The 16,037-nt window shown below is 42.5% G+C and overlaps 1 protein-coding gene across 2 annotated transcripts in view; it reads left to right on the top strand.

Moving 5' to 3' along the window:
- The window catches only part of LOC106577483 (stromal interaction molecule 2), a 97,298-nt gene that overhangs the window by 60,538 nt on the left and 20,723 nt on the right, over positions 1 to 16,037 (top strand). For both annotated transcript variants that reach the window (XM_014155505.2, XM_014155506.2), the window contains exons 3-5: positions 4,385 to 4,496; positions 5,220 to 5,331; positions 8,802 to 8,917. In XM_014155505.2, the coding sequence (XP_014010980.1) occupies positions 4,385 to 4,496; positions 5,220 to 5,331; positions 8,802 to 8,917 (340 nt within the window). The remainder of the gene's footprint in view (positions 1 to 4,384; positions 4,497 to 5,219; positions 5,332 to 8,801; positions 8,918 to 16,037) is intronic.

Below are 16,037 nucleotides of genomic sequence, written 5' to 3'. Positions count from 1 at the left end.
AGGTCGGTACACAGCATCTATGTATTTTGTTCTAGCAAGAGAAGGAACGACTTCCTACTGTGATAACTACCTATAGGCAGTCAGATTCTCTGTGTGTTACATGATTTAGCAAACAAACGTTGAATTATGAACTTTGTCAATGTGTTTGTTTGCAACATTGTTAATGTTTGTATATGAATAGTCTTGTGCATGCACCAGGCACTTCTTAACCAACAGCCTGTGGTTAACAAGGTTAGAAAATGAGACACTGCATCACAGTGCTAAAGGCGTTACCACAGACCTGGGTTCGATCCCAGGCTGTATCACAATCGCCCATATTCGGGAGTCCCATAGGACGGCACACAATTGGCCCAGCGTCGTCCGGGTTAGGGGAGGGTTTGGCCTGGGGGGTTTACTTGGCTCATCACACTCTAGTGACTCCTTGTGGCGGGCTGGGCACCTGCAGGCTGACTTCGATTGTCAGTTGAATGGTGTTTCCTCCGAAACATTGCGGCTGGCTTCCGGGCGGGTGTTAAGAAGCGTGGTTTGGCGGGTAATGTTTCAGAGGATGCGTGACTCGACCTTTGCCTCCCGAGCCCGTTGGGGAGTTGCAGTGATGAGACAAGATCGAAATTGGGGACAAAAAATGTATGTATTATGGGCAAAAAATCTAATTGTGATTTATATATATATATTATTTTTTTTACCAAATATTGTGATTTTACTTACGATTATATATCAAAACTTGGGTAAACTGTTGGAATCATAAAATTAGAATGATAATTATATTTCTATGGTTGGAATATAGTGGGCATTTGGAATGCAGTTTTGTTTGGCATGACAACGAATGAAAAAGTAATGGAGGAGATGGTTGTGACAGAGTAGGAACCAAAGTTTGTAGAACCCCTTTGGATTCCATGTAGAACCCTCTGTGGAAACATGAATATGTTCTTTCTTAACACATTAAATATAGCCTTCCAGTAACTTATCTCAACACACAGCAAGACCACAAGATATAACAGCAATTAATTACATAGACAGTCCAACCCACATAACCCACACAGAGAACCACATTGAGCTATTCCTCCAAGATAACATTTATGGTTTATAACCACATTATTTAGCCTATCTCTAGCCTTTTTTATGGTTGATAGGCCTATAACTGGCCAATGCAAAGACGTATCTCCACATTTCTGTTTATTTTGTATGTGTGTGTCATATGTTGTGTTGGTGGTGATTATCACTATATGCAATTCCCCACTGCCTTACTGCATTCAATTAGTTTCATAGTTGCTACTATGACTATGCTTTGATCACTTGTAGAAGGCCTGTCTCTAATCGTTCATACCAGAACTGATTTTAGATCAGCTGTCTCTTGCAGCAATATACCTGTTTTAAAGTCATTCAAACCATATCTGCTCCATCTCTCTCTGCCTCTCTGCTCCATCTCTCTCTCTCTCTCTCTGCCTCTCTGCTCCATCTCACTCTCTCTCTCCTTCTGTCTCCCCCTCTCTCTCTCCCTGTGTGTGTGTATGTACAAAACCCCTAAAAAGGAAGAAAATAGTGAATGAATGTGTGTTGTGGAGCTTGCCCTGTGGGCTGAGCAGGGGCTCCGTACTGTATGGATGGGGGGGGGGTTAGGACGATTCTAAGGGCCTGTGACTGAGAAAGTATTAGAATGTTAGGTAATTTTTTTTAAATATTAAATGATTAACCTATAACCATTAATATTTTATTTACAATGTACTAATAACACTAACGGTTTATTTTTCTTGTTTTTGGCAAAAAGTGAACATCCAGAGAGCCTCTGTATTCCCCCTCCCCCCTCTATTTCAATGAAATGGTTCGGTCCTGCCCCCTAACCAGGCGCGAATGGTACTTGCTAGCAGTGAAATGCGAGTGAGGAGTGCCGGTGGAGCATCGTGTCTCAGCTTCCTAAAGAAAAATCTGGCTTCCAAAAACGGAAAGAAAGAAAAGAATGACAGGAGAGAGAAAAGAAAGGGTGATAGTATGTTCCCAATTTTTCACAAAGGAAGGTGGGCGTAGTCCGTGAGTGGTGGAAATTAACCTGTTAGCCTAGTCCATAGTGAAATAGGCTACTTTTGCTCCCCTAACATTAGTTACTTATTATCTTCACAGAAAATTGAGTGTTTACATTTCGCTTCTCTTTTAGCCGACATTTAATCAATGCAGGCAAACTTTTAGCAAGCTATTCATACTAAATCAGTTGTCCCTGCCCCTGCCTGGTGCCAGGCCCAACAGATGCAGCTTCAGGCTCAGCAGCCCTATCCCCATAACCCTGAATCAGCCTTAATCCCAACTGAAGAAGGAGGTGAGCAGCATTGTGTTGAATGACATGTCAGTTGGCATAATTGCAGGTACTGCAATGCATTGAGGACAAGAATGTGATTCTCCAGTCAGGAAAAATCTCACTTGACACAGAGGCAGCCAATATCAGAGCCTTAAAGGAAGAGAGATGCAGGTTCTTAGAGATGGATGGGAGTCTCTCCTGTCTGAGGCAACAGGATGTTGCACCTCAATTTAACAAGGAACACAGCCGCCAGAGGAAAAGGAAGAGATCCCATGATGAGAACTCTCAAGAGGAGACAGTTCAGGACAGTGCAGCAGCGGTGTTTCGGAACACTGTGTTTTTTCCTGCTATGGACAACATCATAAGTGACTTGGACACTAGGTTCCACACCACTGCAAAAATTGTAGAATCATTTTCTGCTGTTCTGAAAGTTCGGCAGATGGGGATAAAGTCCCTTCTGTGTGCCGATCACTGATCATATTCCAGAGATCTTACACCTGAGTTTCAAAATGAACTAAGACACCTGAACACTGTATATGCTACCACTTTCCCCCCTAACTCGTCCCCTCTTGGTCTTCTGAATGCAAATTCTAAGATGCAGCTGCAAAGCATTTTTGGAGAAGTGTGCATTGCTTTATGTGTATTTTGCACACTGCCTGTGGCTGTTGCTGGTGGCGAGAGAGCTTCCAGTAAGCTAAAACTGATATATAAAAAAAAAAAAGGTCCACTATGTCTCAGGACAGGCTTTGCAGTCTTGCCATGCTGTCTATTGAAAGTCAGTTAGCTGGAAAGCTGGACTTCAAAGACTTGATCAGTGACTTTCTAGCAAGAAGGCTCGGCGCTGGGCTCTTGGTGAGTAAGGCTGAGCAATTGCCAGTGATAACTGTTAAATGGCATGGCTATGGATATTGGATCACTACACACATGATGCCCACAGGCTGAGAACAAGATATATCTCAAAGTAATGGCTGGATTGACCATAACATTTGTTGTGCACAATCAAGACCCCAAGAGGAAGAAACCTATTGATTTGGTGACCTCTTGACCTTTCCTCTAGTGCCACCATCGGGCCTTTTCATTTCCATTTTGTTTTCCATTTCCACTTTTCCAGCTGCTTATTTTCTAGTTGAATGTATACTTAGTCCAAAAATCTGCTGCTGATTTTATTATTTTGTTTGATATATCATTCTACAGATGATAATGTTACTTTATTTTAATTGAAGAGGTTAATGTATATTTAAATTATATTTATTTTAAGTTAACATTAATGAATAAGAGACATTTCCATTCAAGAATTTGACCATTAAAATTACATTTAGACTGTAAAAGATGGCCTTTAGCACATTTCTTATAGAGGGTATCAGTCTTGCATCAAATAGTGAATTCCACTGTATGCAGAATGTTGCATGCATGTCTGCACAGTGTTCTGGTCCCGTGTGGCTCAGTTGGTAGAGCATGGTGTTTGCAATGCCAGGGTTGTGGGTTCGATTCCCACGGGGGACCAGTACGGAAAAATAAAATGTATGAAATGTATGCATTCACTACTGTAAGTCGCTCTGGATAAGAGCGTCTGCTAAATGACTAAAATGTAAATGTTCTATTATCACAGCTCACACACACACAGCTCACTATCGTACAGTAAATATTGGACTACAAGAGAGTTGCAAGCCTGCAAAGGTAGAGTTATTTAAAGCTTTGAATGGGTCGATTGGGTTCTAGAGGTGTGTGGTTACAGCAATTGCGCAGGGTTGGTGTGGCCTGTGTTGGTGGGGCCCAATGTGATATCTTTTCATGGGGCCTAAAATCTCTGGCGGCGCCCCTGGGGCTGAGACTGGATCTCTGGGTCCAGACTTCTCAAACATCATTGTCACAACAACACCTGTAGCCTGACCATAGAAAGACAATGACTAGATCTCACATCACAGTGAAAGTCATGTCTGGTGTTGTTCAGGGTTCTCTGCAATGTCATAACTTCCATCCTGTATTTAGTTAATGTTAACTGCTTCAATTTGATTGAAGTCTATAACGATACAATGCTATATATACTGCATGGGATAACCAGTAATAATACCGAAATGTGTTTTCTTCTTGCAGTTTATTAGAGAAGATATGAAGCAACAGCAAACCAATAAACACAGTAACCTGCACAGAGAAGACCAACACATCACTGTAGAGGAGCTGTGGAAGGGATGGAAAACCTCTGAAGGTAGGAGATAGACGGAAGGGTGAGAAAGAGGAAGGGGGAAGGGAGAGAGCAAGAAATGGAGGGAAGTACTGTAGGGATTAGGATACTGGAGGGAGGGAGGGTAGAGAAATGGTAAATGGAAGGACATTGTGTGACTTACATTTTCTCCCTGTCTCTCAATTCAATTTGCTTTATTGGCATGACTTAACAATGTACATATTGCCAAAGCGTACTTGAGATTTACAATATCAACATACAGTGCCAATCAAAAGTTTGGACTCACCTACTCATTCAATGGTTTTTCTTTATTTTGACTAATTTCTACATTGCAGATGAAAAACAAATCTTCAGTATTATTCTACAATGTAGAAAATAGTTAAAATAAAGAAAAACCCTGGATGAGTGTGTCCAAACTTTGACTGGTACTGTAATTAAAATAATAATTAATGTTGTCAAAGGGACAACAGTAACAACAATAACCAAGGGTCAAAATAACCATACATTGAACAATAACAATGGCATAGAGCACGTGTGCAGGTTGGTATGGAAGGCAGAAATATAGTGCCTTGCCAACCGACAGCTCTCTGCGTCCTCCCCCAACAGGACGGGTAGCCTATTCTCATCAGAGAGGTCTCTGAAACTTTGAATAAGGGTTTCAAATTTGGGGAAATGACACTCTCTCGAATTGTTTTATATTTTTGACATTTTGTCAGGAAATTCATCTCGCTCTCGCTTTCTCTGTAGTTCACAACTGGACGACGGATGACATAGTCCAGTGGCTTAAGGAGTCGGTGGAGCTGCCTCAGTATGAGAGGAACTTCAGAGACTTCCGGTTCAACGGAAACACTCTGCCTCGGTGAGTACATTATCACACTACATCTCAGTTTACCCTCCAAATTGAGTTGTGGGTCGAGGACAACACTAACATTTTACCAAGGCAGAGACAAGTGGCCCAGATTGAGACGCATGGGTACAGCAGTGAACGCATCAATTCAGGCTACCTATTCTATTGAGCCATTTACTTTATGTTCATATTCTTATATTTTCTTATTTCTTATTGTTGTTGCGTTGTCGAGAAGGAACCTGCAGGTAAGCATTTAGTTGGCCGATGTATACCATGTGTATCCCTTACATAATAATAAAACGTGAAACGTGTACAGTAGTGGGCCTAACACTTTTAGCCTTTAACAGATGTCTCTTTAGGTTAATCAAATTGTGGGTGTACTGTTATTTTGTGAGTGTACAAATGTGAGTGGGTAGCCAACAGGATAGCCTTTTCAAAGTGATTTTTTTGACAATCTGTTGAAAACATCGACTGGTTGTGTTTATGTCACATGAAAAGGTAATACATGATAAAAGTTATATGACAAATATTTACTATGTTTACTAGGCCCATGGAGATCATACTAAATTAAATGGAATTCTATGATTAGAACCACAAAAAAAATGGTGTGCACAATGCTACTCAGACCAATGCTGCGCACTGCTGGATATGTGAGGTAGTGCAGGTGGAATGGGAAAGAAACTACCAAACGTGACAGACACACACATACGCACAAAGGCACGCTCAAACACACGCACACCCACACGTACCCACTTCGACTGACACAAAATCTCCCTACCCATGTAGTTACATTAGTGCAATTTGGTGTACTTACACCCCAGTTTTTATCATGACCCCGAAATCAGCAGGCAATTATGTTATATCAAGGTGTCACCTATTGACTTTAACTTGAAACCACCTGTTTAGATGTCATCAATACGAGTTAGAGCGGTTATATTAGAAGCTCTGTAGGATTGTGATTCACTGATAGCCGGACATACACTACCGTTCAAAAGTTTGGGGTCACTTAGAAATGTCCTTGTTTTCCATGAAAACATACATGAAATGAGTTGCAAAAGGAAATATAGTCAAGATGTTGACAAGGTTATAAATAATTATTTTTAATTGTGTCCTTCAAACTTTGCTTTCGTCAAAGAATCCTCCATTTGCAGCAATTACAGCCTTGCAGACCTTTTGGTATTCTAGTTGTCAATTTGTTGAGGTAATCTGAAGAGATTTCACCCCATTCTTCCTGAAGCACCTCCCACAAGTTGGATTGGCTTGATGGGCACTTCTTACGTACCATACGTTCAAGCTGCTCCCACAACAGCTCAATAGGGTTGAGATCCGGTGACTGCTAGCCACTTCATTATAGACAGAATACCAGCTGACTGCTTCTTCCCTAAATAGTTATTGCATAGTTTGGAGCTGTGCTTTGGGTCATTGTCCTGTTGTAGGAGGAAATTAGCTCCAATTAAGCACCGTCCACAGGGGATGACATGGTTTTGCAAAATGGAGTGATAGCCTTCCTTCTTCAAGATCCCTTTTACCCTGTACAAATCTCCCACTTTACCGCCACCAAAGCTCGTCCAGACCATCACATTGCCTCCACCATGCTTGACAGATGGCGTCAAGCACTCCTCCAGCTTTAAAAAAAAAATCTGTTTCTCACGAATGTTCTTCTTTGTGATCCGAACACCTCAAACTTAGATTTGTCTGTCCATAACTTTTTTCCAATCTTCCTCTGTCCAGTGTCTGTGTTTTGTTGCCCATATTACTCTTTTAGTTTTATTGGCCAGTCTGAGATGGGGCTTTTTCTTTGCAACTCTGCCTAGAAGGCCAGCATCCCGGAGTCGCCTCTTCACTGTTGACGTTGAGAGTGGTGTTTTGCAGGTACTATTTAATGTAGCTGCCAGTTGAGGACTTGTGAGGCGTCTGTTTCTCAAACTAGACACTAATGTACTTGTCCTCTTGCTGAGTTGTGCACCGGGGCCTCCCACTCCTCTTTCCATTCTGGTTAGAGCCAGTTTGTGCTGTTCTGTGAAGGGAGTGGTACACAGCGTTGTGCGAGATCTTCAGTTTCTTGGCAATTTCTTCCATGGAATAGCCTTCATTTCTCAGAACAAGAATAGACTGACGAGTTTCAGAAGAAAGTTCTTTGTTTCTGGCCATTTTGAGCCTGTAATCGAACCCACAAAATGCTGATGCTCCAGATACTCAACTAGTCTAAAGAAGGCCAGTTTTATTGCTTCTTTAATCAGGACAACAGTTTTCAGCTGTGCTAACATAATTGCAAAAGGGGTTTCTAATGATCAATTAGCCATTTAAAATGAGAAACTTGGATTAGCTAACACAACGCGTGCCATTGGAACACAGGGGTTGCTGATAATGGGTCTCTGTACGCCTATGTAGCTATTCCATTAAAAAATCAGGCTTTTCCAGCTACAAAACTCATTTACAACATTAACAATGTCTACACTGTATTTCTGATCAATTTGATGTTATTTTAATGGACAAAAACATTTCTTTCAAAAACAACACTTTTCTTTCAAAAACAAGGACATTTCTAAGTGACCCCAAACTTTTGAATGGTAGTGTATGTGTGGAATGAGTACATGGAAAGAATAGAGTGGGAAGGGGGATAGAGGAGGGTGGAAGGGAGTTGAGGGGGATGGCGGGATCTCTAGGGTGTCAGGGGTTTTGTGTTTCCCCCCTTACCCACGGGTGCTGACTCATGAAACGATGTCACAGCAGTGGATCAGGTGTCGCTGGCTGCCATGTTGTCTGATCCAGTTTAAGATGGTGGTGGTGGTGGTGACACGAGTACACAGGCACAGTCAGACACACACACACACACAACATACCCACTTCAACTGACACAAAATCTCCCTACCCATGTAGTCACATTAGTGCAATTTAGTGTACTTACACCCCAGTTTTTATCATGACCCTGAAGTCAGCAGGAGATTTTGTTATATAAGGTGTCACCTATTGACTTTAACTTGAAACCACCTGTTTAGATGTCATCAATAAGAGTTAGAGCGGTTATATTAGAAGCTCTGTAGGATTGAGATTTACTGCTAGTGGGACGTATGTATAGAATGAGTACATGGAAAGAATAGAGTGGGAGGGGGATAGAGGAGGGTGGAAGGGAGTTGAGGGGGGATGGTGGGGGGTGTATAGGGGGGTCAGGGGTGTTGTGTTCCCCCCCCCACCTGTACCCGTGGGCACTGACTCATGAAACGATGTCACAGCAGTGGATCAGGTGTCGCTGACTGCCATGTTGTCTGATCCAGTTTAAGGTGGTGGTGGTGGTGGCACGAGTACACAGGCACGTTCAGACACACCAACGCCCATTTAACACATGAGACAAGATACAGAAACACACACGTTTGCTTACTTGGCCATGTATGCATGGTTGAACAAGTTCTCAAACAAAGAGTATAGTTATTGTGAAAACATTCCCAACTCTCATCAATCCATTCTTTCTCTCTCTATTTCAGATTAGCGGCAAACGAACCGTCGTTTATGTCTGGTCAGCTAAAGATATTAGACCAGCGGCACAAACAGAAACTAAATCTAAAAGCACTAGATGCTGTGCTCTTCGGCCCTCCCTTACGTAAGTATTTGTATTTATTATGGATCCCCATTGGCTACTGCCAAAGCAGCAGCTACTCTTCCTGGGGTCCAGCAAAATTAAGGCAGTTTATACAATTTTAAAACATTACAATACATTCACAGATTTCACAACACACTGTGTGCCCTCAGGCCCCTACTCCACCACTACCACATATATACAGTACTAAATCCGTGTATGTATAGTGTGTGTGTGTGTGTGTGTGTGTGTGTGTGTGTGTGTGTGTGTGTTCTGTGCCAATGTTTTTGTTGCTTCACAGTCCCCGCTGTTCTATAAGGTGTTTTTTAATCAGTTTTTTAAAATCAAATTTTACTGCTTGAGATGTTATAATGTTATAACCATGTATTGCTACCACTGTATCATCAAAGGTATTATCTAAGTGAGTTTCAGAGATAGTCAGAATAATGATGTCATCTGTTACAAGCAAGTTATTGACTTCATGGACCTTGTTTCTTAGGCTACATATGTTAATATGGGCTATTTTTAGCACTTTTCTCGGTTGCTTGATTGTTTTTAATGCTTTATTGGGAAGCTTATCAGAGGTAGACTTACTCGTGTTATTTACATTGGAGCTGATAGTGCAGGGTGAGCTGCATAAAGGGGTCTTCCTACTATTTGAACACTGCCTCCATGCTAACAGTGCAACTCTGGTTTATAGGCTCATGATTACTGCTTACAATAGCTGTAGGATAAACAGATGTATTCGGTGCAATTAGGGGTACATAAATTAAATGACTTACGTTGTGTTTGCCACTGCCCCTAAGATCATGCACATTTGATGCAGCATTATGATGACTCATTGTCACAATGGTAGGGATTAACTGAGCTGGTCTTGGATCATTTACCAGTCATTGTTTCAACGCAGCCTTGCAATGCATGGACAGAGTCCAGGAGCCAAGAGGATTTGGATGGATTCCGTCATTCCTGTGGAGTATCTTCTGTTTCCAGAAGGTGTCAAAGTTGTCAATAAAAGTGACTCCAGCAGAGCTACAGTAGTCTTTTAGCCAGATGTATAATGCCAGCAGTCTGCTGAATCTTTCACACCCGCGCACTAACGATGGTACTGGACCTGAAATTATTGACCGTTTTTTTTGTGTGTCTTTTTTATGCTAAAATCAGTTATTTTAAAATCAATTTTCAAATGTTCCGAGCTGGCCCTCCTGATGTCGTTTGACCCCACATGGACTACGACAGTGTCAGCTCCCGGCATCTGTGGTAGAACAGTCGGAAGCAGCCTTGTTATGTCCTGTGCTCCTGGGTAGCACAGGGATTTTGCCTTGGCTCCCGAGATGTTTCTTACCATAGAGCTGCCTACGATGACAGCTGGTGATGTTGAATGTGCCGGTCTTTCAGGCAGCCTCGCGGTCTGGTGAGCTCCGATGAGCTGAACCCGAGGTAGAAGCCACCGGAGAGAGAGACAGAGCCAAGGACGAAGACACAGGTTCCTCCGGATCCGATCTTGATTGGGAAGCCACCACGGACGAAGGCGCCGGAACCTCTGGATCCAGGGCAGCAAAGCTGTTTCTGGTCTGTGTCAGGTTTCAACAGGGCTCAACATCTCGGCAAAACTTCCACCACACCAGAGCGGCGTCCGGGTACTGGGGTGAAAGAAAAAGGAAAAAGTAGTTGGGCGTGGGTTCCCCAGTAGGTTAGCTACTTGCTTGCTAAGAGTAGCTACTTCACTCCTGTAGTCCTCCGCAAGCAAGCAGTTGCTAAATTGAAAGTCAACACGGTCCACATTGTCCCGGAACAAAGCAAAGTAAACGCAGCTCCTGCAACGTTGGAAACGTTCATTAGCGGCCTCCATTTGAGAACGCCAAGCCAGCTAGGCTAGCTGGGCTTTCTCTCCCCCTATACGGAATCTGGCAGGAACCCGGGACAGATAGCAGCGCTCACAGCAATTTAGCCTAACAGAGCAGCAGGATTCAAAATAAAAGTATATAAAAACACTGTCAGCTTTTAAACCGAGGTCTTTAGTTCAGGTTTCAACGTTCAACAACAACAAACATACGTCGCGCTCTGAAGTATGTGTGACTGTTTGGTGCCAGTATTTATGAAAAAGTGAATTATTTCCAAAGCGCTATATCCACCAATTTTCACATTTGTTTTTTCATCGGAAATGATTGCTTATGGGTACCTTCATGTGTGTGTAAAATATACTGCTAAAAAAATAAAGGGAACACTTAAACAACACAATATAACTCCAAGTCAATCACACTTCTGTGAAATAAAATTGTCCACTTAGGAAGCAACACTGATTGACAATAAACTTCACATGCTGTTGTGCAAATGGAATAGACAACAGGTGGAAATTATAGGCAATTAGCAAGTCACCCCCAATAAAGGAGTGGTTCTGCAGGTGGGGACCACAGACCACTTCTCAGTTCCTATGCTTCCTGGCTGATGTTTTGGTCACTTTTGAATGCTGGCGGTGCTTTCACTCTAGTGGTAGCATGAGACGGAGTCTACAACCCACACAAGTGGCTCAGGTAGTGCAGCTCATCCAGGATGGCACATCAATGCGAGCTGTGGCAAGAAGGTTTGCTGTGTCTGTCAGCGTAGTGTCCAGAGCATTGAGGCGCTACCAGGAGACAGGCCAGTACATCAGGAGACGTGGAGGAGGCCGTAGGAGGGCAACAACCCAGCAGCAGGACCGCTACCTCCGCCTTTGTGCAAGGAGGAGCAGGGGAAGCACTGCCAGAGCCCTGCAAAATGACCTCCAGCAGGCCACAAATGTGCATGTGTCTGCTCAAACGGTCAGAAACAGACTCCATGAGGGTGGTATGAGGGCCCGACTTCCACAGGTGGGGGTTGTGCTTACAGCCCAACACCGTGCAGGACGTTTGGCATTTGCCAGAGAACACCAAGATTGGCAAATTCGCCACTGGCGCCCTGTGCTCTTCACAGATGAAAGCAGGTTCACACTGAGCACGTGACAGATGTGACAGAGTCTGGAGACGCCGTGGAGAATGTTCTGCTGCCTGCAACATCCTCCAGCATGACCGGTTTAGCGGTGGGTCAGTCATGGTGTGGGGTGGCATTTCTTTGGGGGGCCGCACAGCCCTCCATGTGCTCGCCAGAGGTAGCCTGACTGCCATTAGGTACCGAGATGAGATCCTCAGACCCCTTGTGAGACCATATGCTGGTGCGGTTGGCCCTGGGTTCCTCCTAATGCAAGACAATGCTAGACCTCATGTGGCTGGAGTGTGTCAGCAGTTCCTGCAAGAGGAAGGCATTGATGCTATGGACTGGCCTGTCCGTTCCCCAGACCTGAATCCAATTGAGCACATCTGGGACATCATGTCTCGCTCCATCCACCAACGCCACGTTGCACCACAGACTGTCCAGTAGTTGGCGGATGCTTTAGTCCAGGTCTGGGAGGAGATCCCTCAGGAGACCATCCGCCACCTCATCAGGAGCATGCCCAGGCGTTGTAGGGAGGTCATACAGGCACGTGGAGGCCACACACACTACTGAGCCTCATTTTGACTTGTTTTAAGGACATTACATCAAAGTTGGATCAGCCTGTAGTGTGGTTTTCCACTTTAATTTTGAGTGTGACTCCAAATCCAGACCTCCATGATGATAAATTGGATTTCCATTGATTATTTTTGTGTGATTTTTGTTGTCAGCACATTCAACTATGTAAAGAAAAAAGTTTTTCATAAGATTATTTCTTTCATTCAGATCTAGGATGTGTTGTTTAAGTGTTCCCTTTATTTTTTGAGCAGTATATATATGTGTATATGTATGTATGTATGTATGTATGTATGTATGTATGTATGTATGTATGTATGTATATATATATGTGTGTGTGTGCGCACGCACACACACACACACACACACAGTTGAAGTCGGAAGTTAACATGCACTTAGGTTGGGGTCATTAACTTGTTTTAGAACCACTCCATAAATGTCTTGTTAACCAGCTATAGTTTTGGCACGTTGGTTAGGACATCTACTTTGTGCATGACACAATGACTTTTTCCAACAATTGTTTACAGACAGATTATTTCACTTATAATTCACTGTATCACAATTCCAGTGGGTCAGAAGTTTACATACACTAAGTTGACTATGCCTTTAAACAGCTTCCAGAAAATGTCATGGCTTTGGAAGCTTCTGATAGGCTAATTGACATAATTTGAGTCAATTGGAGGTGTACCTGTGGAGGTATTTCAAGGCCTACCTTCAAACTCAGTGCCTCTTTGCTTGACATCATGGAAAAATCAAAAGAAATCAGCCAAGACCTCAGAAAACAAATTGACCTCCACAAGTCTGGTTGATCCTTGGGAGCAATTTCCAAATGCCTGAAGGTACTAGAGGTCGACCGATTAATCGGAATGGCCGATTAATTGGGGCCGATTTCAAGTTTTCATAACAATCGGTAATCGGTATTTTTGGCCACCGATTTGCCTATTTTTATTTTTTTAAACCTTTATTTAACTAGGCAAGTCAGTTAAACAACACATTCTTATTTTCAATGAAATCCTAGGAACGGTGGGTTAACTGCCTTGTTCAGGGGCAGAACGACAGATTTTTACCTTGTCAGCTTGGGGATGCAACCTTACGTTAATTAGCCCAACGCTCTAACCACCTGCTTTACGTTGCCAAGGTAAGTTGCTAGCTAGCATTAAACTTATCTTATAAAAAAACAATCAATCAATCATAAACACTAGTTAACTACACATGGTTGATGATATTACTAGTTTATCTAGCCTGTCCTGCTTCGCATATAATCGATGTGGTGTGCATTCACGAAAAAGGACTGTCTTTGCTCCGACATGTACCTAACCATAAACATCAATGTCTTTCTTAAAATCAATACACAAGTATATATTTTTAAACCTGCATATTTAGTTAATATTGCCTGCTAAAATTAATTTATTTTAACTAGGGAAAATGTGTCACTTCTCTTGCAAACAGAGTCAGGCTATATGCAGCAGTTTGGGCCGCCTGGCTTGTTGCGAACTGTGAAGACTATTTCTTCCTAACAAAGACAGCAGACTTTGCCAAACGGGGATGATTTAACAAAAGCGCATTGGCGAAAAAAAGCACAATCGTTGCACGACTGTACCTAACCATAAACATCAATGCCTTTCTTAAAATCAATACACAGAAGTATATATTTTTAAACCTGCATATTTAGCTAAAATAAATCCAGGTTAGCAGGCAATATTAACCAGGTGAAATTGTGTCAGTTCTCTTGCGTTCGTTGCACGCAGAATCAGGGTATACAGAATCTGGCTCGTTGCGAACTAATTTGCCAGAATTTTACGGAACTATGAAATAACATTGTAGGTTGTGCGATGTAACAGGAATATTTAGACTTATGGATGCCACCCGTTAGATAAAATACGGAACGGTTCCGTATGTCACTGAAAGAATAATGTTTTCGAGATGATAGTTTCCAGATTTGACCATATTAATGACCTAAGGTTTATTATATTATAGTTAAGTCTATGATTTGATATTTGATAGAGCAGTCTGACTGAGCGGCGGTAGGCAGCAACAGGCTCGTAATAGTCAAAGGTATATGGTTTAGAGAGAAATAGTCGACGCGTCATAATTCCTGTAATAACTTGCGGCTGAACTTGAAAGGGGTTCCTTCGTTATTTTACCGTTCATGTCTTCCATAGAGAATGCCTTGATCTACTTCAAATAAGGTCTGTGTTTTGTGCTTAAACCGCCTCAGCGTTTTGATACCTGTATAAATCTCACTAGGTAACGTTTGTCAACATATTTTCATAAATCCACTCTACAAAAAAATATCTTCGCTTATATTGATCAGAGTTATATCCTATGGATATCTACACAGTTATAAAATTGGCAAGGTGGTGTAAGCCTAAACCAAACACAGACCTTATTTTAAGTTAATCTAAAAATATCTTATGGAATAAATGAAGGAACCGCTTTTCAGATTTTGCTAGAAGGTGTCATGGGAATTATGACTCGCACTTTGGTAGTCAATTCTTATCATGCCCATTATTAAAATAGGATTTCCTGCATATAGGAATTACAGTTTTTGTTTTCAGCGTTCATCACAGGTAACTTAAACTCAATTTTTATTATTCAAACATTTGAGAGTATTTGTCTCCTAAGCAGACTCTTCAGTATCGTTGTCACTTCAGAGCTCTGTGTGTGTGTGTGTGTGTGTGTGTGTGTGTGTGTGTGTGTGTGTGTGTGTGTGTGTGTGTGTGTGTGTGTGTGTGTGTGTGTGTGTGTGTGTGTGTGTGTGTGTGTGTGTGTGTGTGTGTGTGTGTGTATTTATACATGCATATAAAAAAATATCGGAATAATAATCGGCCGATTAATCGGCAGCGGCTTTTCGGCCCTCCAATAATCGGTATCGGCGTTGAAAAATCATAATCGGTCGACCTCTAGAAGGTACCACGTTCATCTGTACAAACAATAGTACGCAAGTATAAGCACCATGGGACCACGCAGCCGCCATACCGCTCAGGAAGGAGACGCGCTCTGTCACCTAGAGATGAACGTACTTTGGTGCAAAAAGTGCAAATCAATCCCAGAACTACAGCAAAGGACCTTGTGAAGATGCTGGAAGAAACAGGTACAAAAGTATCTATTTCACAGTAACATGAGTCCTATATTGACATAACCTGAAAGGCCGCTCAGCAAGGAAGAAGCCACTGCTAAAAAAACGCCATAAAAAGCCAGACTACGGTTTGCAACTGCGCATGGGGACAAAGATAGTACTTTTTGGAGAAATGTCCTCTGGTCTGACGAAACAAAAATAGAACTGTTTGGCCATAATGACTATAGTTATGTTAGGAGGAAAAAGTGGGAGGCTGGCAGGCCGAAGAACACCATCCCAACCGTGAGGCACGGGGGACGCAGCATCATGTTGTGGGGGTGCTTTGCTGCAGGAGGGACTGGTGCACTTCACAAAATAAATGGTATCATGAGGAAGGGAAGTTATATGGATATATTGAAGCAACATCTCAAGACATCAGTCAGGGAGTTAAAGCTTGGCTGCAAATGGGTCTTCCATATGGACAATGACCCCAAGTATACTTCCAAAGTTGTGGCAAAATGGCTTAAAGACAACAAAGTCAAGGTATTGGAGTGGCCATCACAAAGC

Source organism: Salmo salar, chromosome ssa18 (genome assembly GCF_905237065.1).
Source record: "Salmo salar chromosome ssa18, Ssal_v3.1, whole genome shotgun sequence".
NCBI lineage: Eukaryota > Metazoa > Chordata > Actinopteri > Salmoniformes > Salmonidae > Salmo > Salmo salar.
The sequence above is the reverse complement of the archived record's forward strand: the minus strand, read 5'-3'. Positions and strand labels throughout refer to the sequence as shown.